This window comes from Ursus maritimus, unplaced genomic scaffold (assembly GCF_017311325.1).
Source record: "Ursus maritimus isolate PB19 unplaced genomic scaffold, ASM1731132v1 scaffold_17, whole genome shotgun sequence".
Lineage (NCBI taxonomy): Eukaryota > Metazoa > Chordata > Mammalia > Carnivora > Ursidae > Ursus > Ursus maritimus.
The window spans coordinates 13,977,414-13,991,382 of record NW_024424119.1 but is presented as its reverse complement, the minus strand read 5'-3'; the positions used below and the strand labels follow the sequence as shown (position 1 = coordinate 13,991,382).

At 42.4% G+C, this 13,969-nt stretch overlaps 2 protein-coding genes across 2 annotated transcripts; both read right to left on the bottom strand.

The window, feature by feature from the left end:
- Positions 1 to 450: 450 nt before the first annotated feature.
- Positions 451 to 1,222, bottom strand: LOC121103043 (interferon alpha-1/2-like). Its single transcript, XM_040631390.1, has one exon. It carries the CDS (start codon positions 1,012 to 1,014, stop codon positions 451 to 453), a length of 564 nt encoding a protein of 187 aa, XP_040487324.1. The 5' UTR covers positions 1,015 to 1,222.
- Positions 1,223 to 10,644: 9,422 nt separating this feature from the next.
- Positions 10,645 to 11,406, bottom strand: LOC103680385 (interferon alpha-1/2-like). Its single transcript, XM_008709917.1, has one exon. It carries the CDS (start codon positions 11,206 to 11,208, stop codon positions 10,645 to 10,647), a length of 564 nt encoding a protein of 187 aa, XP_008708139.1. The 5' UTR covers positions 11,209 to 11,406.
- Positions 11,407 to 13,969: the final 2,563 nt, after the last annotated feature.

Below are 13,969 nucleotides of genomic sequence, written 5' to 3'. Positions count from 1 at the left end.
TCCGTTGGTATTTCCGATGTTAATGTAGTATGATAGGTAAATGCATTCTGCCGTCCGATTTCCAATGGAGTTGCACAATTGGACTTGGTGTTACCCTTTCAAAAAACTCCCATAAAAAGTTCAATAAGAAAAAATTGATGAGCTGGTTAAATATCAAAAATAGATTTTATTATATTCTGCAATGTAAAGGTGCACATAATATCTGAATAAAATAATCTGAATCTTAAAAGTATTTACATACATAAATATTTAAATAGATAAATAAACATGAGCATGGTCATCCGGAAGCAACTACTGCTTGTGGGGTTGACATGTTCTAGAAACACTGGAAAAATCGACTCTGTTCATGTCACCAGGACAGCAGAAATGAGAGTCTTTGACACGGCCCACTCCGTCGGGCAAGTGTGATATTCTCAGTCAGAGAGATTCATTTCCGTGTTGAAATGGGTCTCATTTCTTGCGCCTTAGTCCTTCTTGCAAGATCGTTGATGAAAACAAGGAGCTCGTGATTTCTGCTCTGACAGTCTCCCAGGCACAAGGGCTGTATTGCTTCTCTTGCAGGTAGAGGGAGATTCTTTGGAAGTAGTTCCTCAGGATGGAGTCCACATTCATGCCGGGAGTCTCTCCCACTCGCGCCGCCTGCATGGGACAGGCTTCCAGGACGCTCAGCTGCTCAGAAAGTCCCGAGCAGAATTCCTCTAGGAGGGTCGTGTTCCAAGCAGCAGATGAGGGCTCTGTGCAGAAGACGTGGAAGATCTTCTGGTTCATCACATGCACGACCGAGAGGGCTTGAGCCTTCTGCAACTGCTTGCCATCAACCACCTCCTTGGGGAAGGCAAAGTCATGTGTGTACCCGTCACAAGAGCTAGCAGACATTCTCTTCATTTGTCCCAGGAGCGTCAAGGCCCTCCAGGCAAACAGGCCATGGTTCTGAGGCAGGTCACAGCCCAGAGAGCAGAGGGAGTTGCCGCTGAGCACCACCAGGGCCACCAAGAAGGAGAAGGGCAGGGCCATTGGGGATCCTGCAGAGGCTGCTGGCCTGGCTGGGGTGGGCAAGTCTGGGAACCGTGGCTCTAGGTTCTCTGAGCATCTTGCCTTGTGCGTGTGCCTTAAGTAGGGGACTTAGGAGTTTTCAATTTCTGAACGTTTCCCTTACTTTCTACTTCTCTTTTTGCTTTCCTTAGGCACTTTCTACTTGGGTTTAGAGCATGGGTTTCTCAACCATGTATTATTTTTTCATCATTGTGTCTTGTCTTCAGAGTCTTTCTGGATGCTTTTAATTCAACCTTCCAGGAAACTTAAGAGCTTCTATATACATATATATATATAGTTATGTATTGTATTTCTATCTGTGCTTTATAGGTACAAGGAAAGTGTCAAGTTTATCCAATTCAGGGTTAAGATTGACTAAACACTTTAAGCTAAAAGTTCAATTTGAAAGCTATTGATGCTGAAGTAATAAGGAAATTTGATAAGTGACTTATAACTTCTTTACAGATATAAGTTATAACATAGAAAGTACATATGCAAAGTAACAACTTCTGAAAAGACAGAATGATTTCAGTGGACTTAAACATTTGAAATCATTCCAAATCACTAGAATCACATGAAAACTTAAATAATTTACTTAACATCTGGTTTAGTGTACTGAATTTTAGTGTTGCCTCATAGGACAAAATCATTTTTCACTTTACCTGCTACTAGACACTCTTGAAGGTATTGTCAAAATATTTTTTCTGTGTAGCACTAGACAATTACTGATGTGTTGGACAAGTTTTGTAGAACTAAAGAGTAAAATATAATTGGTATTTTATTGCCAAAGCCCACATCACATCAAAGCTCTGACAAGCAACCACCACAAGACAGCCAATGGCAGCTCAAAAGTAAGCAAGGATCACCTCTCCAGGTAAGACATTGAGATCCAGGAAATGATGGAGAGAAACTCTTTCAATCCTAAGTGATTGGTCTTATTCCTGGTTTGTCGCAAGGATCTTGCAGACAGTTTGTGTGTCATCCAAGCATTCTATGTCATTGTTTCTTGTATAAGACCCAAGAAAACCCAATGAGAGACGATAAATACTAAGGTTGTGTTAGACCGCTCCAAGGCTGTGCCACGGCCCCTAGCAGGTGGCCTGGTTCTCGTCTGGGACGTGGACGGGTGAAGATTGTGTTCTGCCAGGCACACCTCACTCAAAAGGTAGTTACCACCTCTAGGAACATTTTTCCTCTGGAGTGGCTGAGTGTCTTCCACCCGGGCTCTCCGGGACTCCCTCCCTGAGGGCGGGCTCACCATGTCCTGAGGACTTTAGGTTCCCCAACTGTGCAGGGGCTGGTTTCCTTGTGAGCAAAGCCATTACTGCCAGTAGATCCTTGCCCTCGCCCCTGGAGTGTTTGTGCGGGGACACGAGCTCTCAGTGCTGACCTCCTCCTCCTCTCCTGACCAGGCATCAAAAGTGTCAGCAGCCCTCAGATGCTGAGGGTGAACGATTGTGTTGTCGACCTAGAGGAAAGACCCAATTGGAATCGTTTCACCTTGAGTTTGGGAATGTGTTTATTTTGTCACGACAGCTCTTACTTTTCCATTTTTTCATTTTTTTTAGTAGGCTCCACACACAGGGTGGAGCCCAACGTGGGGCTTGAACTCACAGTCTGAGATCAAGGCCTGAGGTGAGAGTAAGAATCAGATCCTTAAGGGACTGAGCCCCCCAGGCGCCCCTATTGTTCCAATTTTACTGAAACGACTGAACACTTGTTAGGCTCGTAATTGCTGAGCGGGGCACAGGGAACCCGCTGATTCTGTCTCTCTGGTGAAACGTCCAACAAAAAACAATGACTTGGAGTAGTTCCTTCAGTCTGCGTCCTTCTGTGAGGCATCTCAGTGTGGTCATCTGCCTGGTGTTCAGAATGCGGGGGCCGAGGCCCAGGCTGTGACGTCAGGGAGAAACAGCCTTCTTGCCTCTCCTTAGTCATGCTATTGCATTTTCAATTTCAGTAACCACACCAAGAAGATCTGCATGACTTAATCTGTCCACAGTGCTTCACTGGACACACCCCGACTTGCTGCGCCTGCCTCCTGTTCTACGTCATCGCGAGGATCATACAAAAGGAAGTGAAAGAAAGGCCAAGGGGCTGCACCGGTTTTCTCTATCACTTTCAAGACATCCGTTTTTCTGTTTCTCATTTCAACTTTCCTAGAGAGCCAAACATGACAGTGGTGTGTGGGGGAGGGGGCAAGACAGATGTTCCGTCTGAACGTCACAGAAGTGAAAAGAGTGGCCTCTCTGCTGAGGAAATGCCAGAGTGTGCGTTAGCAAAATTGGATGCGGCAACACTGGGGAGGATCAGCTCTAGCAGAGGGAGAGCATGAAGGCTGCACCGATTTACCCCAAGTCAGGAAAGTGGCTGCCTCGACCAGAGGCTCACACGAGACCAGCTCCTGGGGCCCCGGGCAGCCCTCAGCTTGGCAAGACCAGCCACCTGAGTTTTCTTTCATTCAATCCACATGTGCTCAGCGGTGAGGAGAGATGAGAGGAGTCACACCAACCAGCTCACAAGAGGCTGGCGACCAGCACCCCAGCTGCTCACCCTCCGTGGAAGGAGAGAGGATACTCGCCCTGCCTGAGCGCTCGACCTACTTGAGAAATCCACTCAGGCCAGGAAGCTTGCCTTGATACACCTAATATTAAGGCCAAGGGAACGGAATGATCCTGAATGATCTGCTCTTCCTCTGGATAAGAACAGTGATGATGACGTTTTATGATGATAACACTAAAGCTGATTGCAGGCTAACTCTTCTGAGATCCTTGAAATCCGTAACTCTATCTTCTCAACATCTCCGTTTGGATGCGGCGTATTTATACAGCTGTTTGGAGAGAAGTCGAAACCCAGAGGAGTGAATTATTCTGAAGGTACCGAGGTCGAACGTTAAGGAGTTGTGAGATAATGGCTTGTCTGGAAGCACCTGTTAGAAAGTGCGATGGATAGAAATGGACAGAGGATTGAAGAGCCAGGAGAGGAAATGGCATGAAATCAGTCGGGAGGGGAGGGTGAGGGATCTTGGATTCCAGATTCTTCTTCAGATGCCAAAGGTTTGTTGTCTATTGTTGTGTGTGGCCACAGGGAGTGTGTTGTGAGTCAACTGAATGACTGACTTGAAATTCTTTAGCCTTTTTCAAAAGACCTGTATCTTTTTTTCAAGTTTTTATTTAAATTCCAGTTAGTTAATGATGTGGGAAACAAAGGCAAAGCAAAAATTAAATGTCCTTATTACCGATAGCCCACTCACAAGTCCTCTAAACAGGCCAAGTGACATTCCTCTAGAAACTCAGCTCCCTCTTTGTTAATACTTTGCTAAGGGCAAAAGGCATTCTTGGCTCAACCCCCAGCATCCTGTAAGTCTGTTTTAACAGATAAAATTCCTTTGAAAAATTCCTTTATCTCCACCCCACAAGATATATGTTGTCCATCATCCCCCATGCATATGACCCACTGATATACATCTGCAGGGTCTCATGACTGAGTTTCTACTGACCTAAAAGACTTTTCCCAACAAATCTAGCACCCTCAACATCCTGGAAACCTTGTTTCCAAAATACCTGGGAGGTGTGTGGTATCCCTAACCCCTTCCCAACTGTAAAGTATATAATTGCCATTCCTCATGACCCCAGGGCAGCTCTTTCTGCCCACAGATCCTGTTCCTGTGCTTTAATAAAACCACCTTTTTGCACAGAAGATGTCTCAAGAATTCTTTCTTGGTTGTAGGCTCCGGACCACAACATCTTTCCTAGGTAAGTTAACATACAGTATAATATTCATTTCTGATGTAGAATTTAATGATTCATCTCTTACATACGACACCCAGTGCTCATCACTTCAAGTGCCTCTGTAATCTTCATTCCTTTAACTGATCCTCCCGTCCACCTCCCCCCCAGTCACCTTCAGTTTGTTCTCTATAGGTAAGAGTCTATTTTCCAGTTCGAGACTTACTTTTTCTTTTCCTTTTTTTTTTCATGTGTTCATCTGTTTTGTTTCTGAAATTCCACATATGAGTGAAGGAAATCATATGGTATTTGTCTTTCTCTGACTTATTTTGCTTAGTGTAACACTTTTTAGTTCCATGAACTGACTGACTATAGGTTCTACATAAAAGTTGGGAAAATCCCTTTTAAAGAATCACAAGGGAGTAGATTTTTCTCCCAATGGAAATAGACATTTGCACTTAGCATTGGAGTAACCCTCCTCCTTCCAATACCCTGCAGGCTGCTATCACGTCAGTGTCACCCGTGGTGGGGACACTGCTACGGGTCACATCTGCATTGGAGAACTCTGTGCTCCCAGCATCCACTTAAATCTTCTGAGTCTCGGGAAGGATGTGGAGAGACAGTTGACTCAATGCTGCCCTTTCCTACTGTTCCACCTCCTGAGGACAAGTCACTGATTCACATTTCTGTTCTCCTTCCAGGTTCCCAAGTTGCTGTTGACTTTCAACACTTTCGTGTTTCCAGACATGCAACTGTGGTGTTCTGAGCAAATGAGCGTCCCATGCCCTTGTTAATCAGAACATAGTGATGTAGGAAATGTTGAAGTTCAGAGCCGACAGCCGAGAAAGAATTCTTGAGACATCTTTCGTGCAAAAAGGTGGTTTTATAAAAGCATGGAGACAGGACCTTTGGGCAGAAAGAGCTGTACTGGGGTTGTGAGGAATGGCTGATTATATACTTTAGTTGGGGGAAGTAAAGATAAAGGGACGTTTCCAAAAGGACTTTCATATGCCAAGGAAGACTCACAGGATCCTGGAAGCCTAGTATTGTCAAGCTAAGGTTGTCTTCCCCTCTAGCAAGGCAATAACATTAAGACAGTTGGGAGTTTCTTGGAGGAAGTATTTGTCAATGGGCTGGAGCTTATAAGGAAATTTAATTTTATCTACATTTCCTTTTTTGCCTTTGTTCCCCACATCAATAGAAATGCCCAAACACTGGCAGAGATGAGCCTCTGTGATTGTTCAGGTGTACATGTGTGGGCTGGGTTCCCTGTACTTACTTTGTTTTCTGTGTGGGACTGGACATCTGGGAGCCTTCAGCTCTGCAGCAGGAATCAGCTGGCGGGGAGGGTGGAGGGAGGGCAAGTGCGCACTCTGGCTCTTGAAGCTGACAAAGCTTGGCTGCTTGTGGCCCATGCTGCCCAGTGATCTCTCACAGCCCATTGGTGGGCATCCGGTCACCAAACCCTCCACTGCCGACTCACCTGTCATGTTGACCAGAAGCTCCTGGGGATGGAAAGTTGTACGGGCGATGCCCTGTCGCCCCTGCCTCTGGCCCTGCTGATTGGTTCTCCAAAACTTTCCAGTATTTAATATTCAGTAACACTGGGATTGAAACCAAATGTGGCTATAGGGATTTTCAGGACAAGACTTACTCTTTCTCACAGACAGAATAAGGAAACAGGTTTATGACAGCATTAGAATCTCTGGTTGTCAACAAGTAGCCTTTTTGTAGCTTGAAGGGACATCCTCAGGAAGAGGTCCCATTTCTGCATGGATCCCAAGCATGGCCTTGAGTCTTGGTCTGTGCCCTTATTGTACATGGCCACCAGCGAGGGGCGGTCTTCCCAGAGACGAGCTTCAGTAGCCCACCATTCAACCTGATCCTGCTTTCTGTTTCCTTTTAGCCACAGCTGCTCTTACATCACATTGGATGGAAATCAAAACAAAGCCTGTCTTGTGGGTGGTTCTGCAAAACCTAGAGATTTCATTTCATTTTTGCTTTCTATTTGCTTTCTTGCGATGTGCTGCTCTTTAGGGAAACCTTGAAGCTGAGACCACAACAGAACAGAAAGCTGTTGTGTAAGTTGGTACAGCCACTCTGGAAAACAGTGTGGAGGTCCCTTAAAAAGTTAAAAATTGAGCTACCCTATGACCCAGCCATTGCACTACTGGGTGTTTACCCCAAAGATACAGACATAGTGAAGAGAAGGGCCATATGCACCCCAATGTTCATAGCAGCATTGTCCACAATAGCTACATCATGGAAGGAGCCGAGATGCCCTTCAACAGATGACTGGATTAAGAAGTTGTGGTCCATATATACAATGGAATATTACTCAGCTATCAGAAAGAACAAGTTCTCAACATTTGCTGCAACATGGACGGCACTGGAGGAAATAATGCTAAGTGAAATAAGTCAAGCAGAGAAAGACAAATATCATATGATTTCTCTCATCTATGGAACATAAGAAATAGGATGATTGGTAGGGGAAGAAAGGGATAAAGAAAGGGGGGGTAATCAGAAGGGGGAATGAAACATGAGAGACTATGGACTATGAGAAACAAACTGAGGGCCTCAGAGGGGAGGGGGGTGGGGGAATGGGATAGACTGGTGATGGGTAGTAAGGAGGGCATGTATTGTATGGTGCACTGGGTGTTATACGCAACTAATGAATCATCGAACTTTATATCGGAAACCAGGGATGTACTGTATGGTGACTAACATAATATAATAAAAAACCATTTAAAAAAATAAAATAAAATAAAAAAGAAAGCTGTTGTGTGAATAGGCTTAGAGGTCAAGAGAGTGAATGCCAAGGATGCTGTGGGGACTTCAGCCTTTGTGAGGAAGGAAACTGTTAGGACAGGGGAATGTGTCCTGGAGTGTGGAGGCGAGGGCAGGTGCCAGATGATTAAAGAAATAGCATGGTCTTGTGCACTTCTACCTAGATATTTATTCTCAACTCTCAGATGTTCATATAAGCCACCATTTCATCACTGAATATAAATAAGACTCTTCTTTGCAATGGAGAGTGAATTGGTCAGCCTTCTCTAGAAATATCAGCAGAATTCTGGTTTTGGAGGCTGCCTCCTTTGGAAGTCAGTTACTAAAGTGTAGAACACGCAGGGTCCCAAGAATTTTGTAGAAAGAGACAAACAATATTCTCATGTATAGCCGTCTGAAGAAAAATAAGAGAATACATACCATATTTTAAGTGGTTTTGATGTAGCAAAGACATTGAGGTTCGAAGCTGATGGCCAAGAGAGAATTCTTGAGATGTCTTTGGTGCAAAAAAGGTGGTTTTATTAAAGCAAGGGGACAGGACCCGTGAGCAGACAAAACTGCACGAGGGTCATGAGGAGTGGCTGATTATATATTTTCAAGTTGGGAGGTGGTAAGGATAGCATAAGTCTCTAAGGAATTCTGGAAGCAAGTTTTCCCGGACCTTGAAGGGGCTAGCTGTTGGGAAAAAATCATTTATTACTATCTAATAAAACCTTAGTCAGGAGACTCTCCAGATGTATATTGGTGGGCCGTATGTTTCGGGGATGATTGCCAATATGTATCTTGGGGGTTGGAGATAAAGGAAGTTTCCAAAGGAATTTTTATATGTTAAAGTAGGCTTATAGGATCCTGAGGTTGGGCTAAGATTGCCTTTTGCCCTTAGCGAAGCTTTAACATGGAGGCAGCTGAGTTCCTAGAGCAATGTCACTCTGCGTGTTTGGAGGACTTGTCAATGGGCTGTAGGTAGTAAGGAAATGTAATTTTTCTTTTCCTTTGTTTCCCACATCAGTTATTCTATGGAACATGTGATGCTAGGTGCCTTTAAAGTGCATGAGTTGGGTTAATATTCACAATATTCTGTTATAATTATTAAGTCTGTTTTTACTCCTGAATTATACACAAAGTGCTCGATCTCCATGGATTTCCATGATTCCTGTATTTTCAACTGATTTTAACCAATTTTTTCTTTGCCTTAAATATTAAGAAAGAGATTGCTAGACCCACTCAAATTGTGAAGAAATTCAGTCAGTCTTTATGTCCATGATAATTTTGTAATTTTGGAATCCATGGAAGTTTCTGATACTCAGAAAATGAGGAAAAATTTCCAGCAAGTAACATAAAAGAATTCTTATCATATCGAACTCTCCTAGGAAATGACATGCACTATAAAGCCGCTGTAAACTAGTGTCACAATGATAAAAGTTAAGTAGCTTAATTAGTAAAGCCAATAATTCCAGGAAACATTATTTTATCAGTAGTGATAGATATTTTGATAAAGCGATGAAGCGTTGAAGAGGTTATCTATTCCCATCTAGTGATTCTTAAACCTGAGCAGCTCGCTGATACACAAGGTAGTAAGAACCAAGACAGGATACACCATTGTACGTAGTTAAGGCACGATTCAGTCTGAATACAATATTAAAGACATTAACATGATTTGCCAGAACATCAATTCCATGGATCACCCAGGAAGAGAGAAATGACTTAAAATGACAGAAAAACTGACCCACATTATTCCCAGATCTCACGTTGTATTCTTCTTCACTTCAGAGGCACTGACTTCTCTTATTTCTGCCCCCACCTGCTCCAGTGTGGTCTCTGCTTATGCGTTCCACCAGACCGACTCTCATGAAGGGCAGTAAAGGCATCTATTCTTCTGACTTAGCAGGCAGTTTCAATCCACATCTTCCAGGAATCCAATGACGTCACTTATTTCCTTAAATACACTCATCAGCATCCTCTCTCATTACCCGTGTACTGTATGGCCAGAAGTCCACTGTCTGCTCTGGGGCTCGTCTGTCCCCTCCCTTTAATGGTTGGAGAGCCTCAGAATCAAGTTTATGTCTGTTTCTCACACTACACGGTCTCCCCGCAGGACCACCTCTGTTTCTGGCTTTCCCTGCTAGATATGGACCTCAGCCGTGGTGTTTCTTGTCAAATGCCGGCTCACCTCTCCCCTGACACTGGACATTTGTGCCTCCACGTCTACCAGTCCCCTGTCGAGGGATCCACCGCTTTCATGTGTACTGGCTGACCTTCTCCGTTCTAGCTGCAGGTGAGAGAATTTACTTCCTTCCCTTCTTCATTATAACACTAAGTATGAGGATTGTTTTTAGATTCTTATGCCTACAACAGCCAAAGATATAGATATCAGGACCATATTTGTCATGTCCTATAACCTAAGGGCAACGTACAACTTGCGTTAGAGGAAGTCAGTTGTTCCTTCTGATGTTAATATAGTATGAGAGGGAAATGCATTCTGCCATCCATTTTTCAATCAAACTGCACAATTAGAATTAGTGTTACTCTTTAAAAAGAATGCCAGTAGTAAAAGTTCAATAAAGAGGGGTGCCTGGGTGTCTCAGTCGATTAGGTGTCTGCCTTCAGATCATATCATGATCTCAGGGTCCTGAGATGGAACCCCGCCTTGAGCTCCCTGCTCCGGGAGGAGTCTGCTCTTCCCTCTCTCTCTTCCCCTCACCCCTGCTTCTTCTCTCTCTCTCTCACTCTCTCTTTCTCAAATGAATAAAATCCTTTTTAAAAGTTCAATAAAGAAACAAATTTTAAACTGATTAAATATTTATTTATTATATTTGTATTTATTGTATTCTGGAACATAAGAGGTACATAATCATATATAAAAATCTGAATCTTATAAATATTTACATAAATAAGTATTTAAATAGATAAATAGACATGGCATGGTCATCTGTAAGCGACTACTGCTTGTAGAGTTGACATGTTTTAGAAACACTTGAGAAATTGACTCTGTTCATGTCACCAGGACAGCAGAAATGAGAGTCTTTGACACAGCCCACTCAGTCGGGAAAGTGTGATATTATTAGTCGGAGAATTCATTTCCGTGTTGAAATGGGTCTCATTTCTTGCGCCTTAGTCCTTCTTGCAAGATCGTTGATGAAAACAAGGAGCTCGTGATTTCTGCTCTGACAGTCTCCCAGGCACAAAGGCTGTATTGCTTCTCTTGCAGGTAGAGGGAGATTCTTTGGAAGTAGTTCCTCAGGATGGAGTCCACATTCATGCCAGGAGTCTCTCCCACTCCCGCCGCCTGCATGGGACAGGCTTCCAGGACGCTCAGCTGCTCAGAAAGTCCCGAGCAGAATTCCTCTAGGAGGGTCGTGTTCCAAGCAGCAGATGAGGGCTCTGTGCAGAAGACGTGGAAGATCTTCTGGTTCATCACATGCACGACCGAGAGGGCTTGAGCCTTCTGCAACTGCTTGCCATCAACCACCTCCTTGGGGAAGGCAAAGTCACGTGTGTACCCGTCACAAGAGCTAGCAGACATTCTCTTCATTTGTCCCAGGAGCATCAAGGCCCTCCAGGCAAACAGGCCACGGTTCTGAGGCAGGTCACAGCCCAGAGAGCAGAGAGAGTTGCCGCTGAGCACCACCAGGGCCACCAAGAAGGAGAAGGGCAGGGCCATTGGGGATCCTGCAGAGGCTGCTGGCCTGGCTGGGGTGGGCAAGTCTGGGAACCGTGGCTCTAGGTTCTCTGAGCATCTTGCCTTGTGCGTGTGCCTTAAGTAGGGGACTTAGGAGTTTTCAATTTCTGAACGTTTCCCTTACCTTCTACTTCTCTTTTTGCTTTCCTTAGGCACTTTCTACTTGGGTTTAGAGCATGGGTTCCTCATCCATTTCTTTTTCTTATTGCCTCCTTCCTTCAGATTCTCTTCAATATTTATGTAATTGAACTTTCCAAGAAAATTTAGTTACAGGGATCTATGTACAGTGTGTGTGTGTATATATATATATATATATATATATATATATATATATATATATATATATATATATATATATATATATATATATATATATATATATATATATATATATATATATATATATATATATATATATATATATATATATATATATATATATATATATATATATATATATATATATATATATATATATATATATATATATATATATATATATATATATATATATATATATATATATATATATATATATATATATATATATATATATATATATATATATATATATATATATATATATATATATATATATATATATATATATATATATATATATATATATATATATATATATATATATATAGTTGTATTTATAGCTCTGCTTTATAGAGAAAAAATATTGTACATTTTACTCTGTTCATTCAATTCAGGGTTAAGAATGAGTAAAAAAAATTTAGAGTTTCACTGATTTGTTTTAGAAAGAGAGAGAGAGACAGAGGGAGTGCTAGTGAGGGGCAAAGGGTGAGGATCTTGAAGCTGACTCCCTATGGAGCAGGAAGGTCAATGGAGGACTTGATGCCTAGGTGGACCCCAAGACACATGAGATCATGACCTAAGCTGAAAACAAGAGCCAGATGCTTAACCGACTGAGCCACCCAGGTGACCCAAATGACTAAAAATTTTAGCTGGAAGTAAAATTTTAAAGCTATTCCTCCCTCACTGAATAACTAAATTTGATCAGCTACTTCTAATTTTTTACTTATACAAATTGAAGTATATAAAATTCATAGGCAAAATAACAATTTCTAGAAAGACATAATAATGACATCAATGTACTTAAATATTTAGAATCATCCCAAATTGTTAACAGCAATTGAAAAATTAATTTACCTACTTAACATTTGTTTTTAGTATACTGAATTTTAATGTGACCCAATGGGAAAATAATGTCTAAGTTCACTTCCAACAATATATACTCATCAAGTTATTATCACAATATTTTTTTCTGTTTTGCTGTACATAGAATTATTGATGTATTGAATAGGCTTTCCAGAACTCAAATATGTATGTAATATATATTTCTGTGTATTTATATATGTATGTATATATACATATGTATATGTATATATATTGTATATATATGCAAATATATAATATAAAATATAATCTATTAGTATTAAATTTCCAAAGCCCGCATCACAACAAGGCTCAAACATTAGCCATGTCCACAAGACAGCCAATGGCAGCTCACAAGTCAGCAAAGATCACCTCTCTAGGTAAGACTTTGAGATCCAGGAAATGATGGAGAAAAATTCCTCCAATCCTGATATTCCCATTATTCCTAGGTGTGGCACTATCTTGCAGACATTTTGTGTATCTTCCACAAATTCCATGTCCATGCTTCTCGTGTGATACCCAAGAAAACCCAATGACAGGCAATAAATACTGAGGACTAAGGTTTTGTTAGAGCTCTCCAAGGTTGAGCTTTGGCGTACTACACACCTGCAATATTGAAGACTTGTTCCCAACCCTAAGAACTACTTGTTACATTGTTGGAAGCAATTGTATCAATGGTTCCCTCTGGTGCAGGAATGCTGGTAATGGGAGAGCCTGGGCAGCTATGGAAGCAGGGAGGGTGGGAAAAATTTCAGGACCTTCTGCTCACTTTGGCTGTGAACATAACTGCTCTGTTTAGAAAGTATTCTTTTCTGAAAGTACATACAAGCCACGGAAATTGCCTTGTTATACTAGCAGAGTCAGTTCATTGCAAGAAAGGGCCTTTTTTTGCTCTGGGGGGAAATCTCCCACCAGGGGACAGACTTCTACATACAAGACAAGGCCAGTCTCCAGACTCGGTCACAGTCTTAGCCCAACTTGGTCACTCGCTGGCCGCCTTCCCCTGTAAAGATTGTGTTGGGCCACGAATCAGCAACCTCCTGCTCCTATTTCCTCTCTGTTACAGCCACTGTGACGTCACTGCAGCAGGGACAGTCCCGCAGGGCCAAAAACAGCCACCAGGACAAAAGAAGAGAACTAGGCTTCTCCTATGAGAGTTTCGAAAACACCTAGACATTTCAAACAACTTTTGCTCTTCCTTGGTGGCTTTGTCATTGCAAGTAAAATTGCCAGACAGAAACCACAAAGGAAAAGGAAGCAGCTGTGTGAATGGGCAGGAGAGGCTCATGAAGATGGAGGGAGGAGGGCAGAGCTCACTGAGGGTTTCTACTCTGGGGGAGAGGGAAACATTGTGATTTGGGAGTGAAAGGATGGGAACTGGGGAAGCTGGGAGGAAGGGGAAATGTCCTCTAACAGAATGTAGAGAGTATGTGTACATAGGTACACAGTCTATGTATACATAGCATATTATCGTGTCTATAATGACACTGAATTCATGGGCCACCTGTTCCCAATTGGGTATCTTAGAGGATGAGCAGTTTGCAGTCAGTTACAGAGAGAA

Coding starts and splice junctions, on each gene's coding strand:
- LOC121103043 (XM_040631390.1), bottom strand. CDS start 1,014: ATGGCCCTGCCCTTCTCCTTCTTGGTGGCCCTGGTGGTGCTCAGCGGC.
- LOC103680385 (XM_008709917.1), bottom strand. CDS start 11,208: ATGGCCCTGCCCTTCTCCTTCTTGGTGGCCCTGGTGGTGCTCAGCGGC.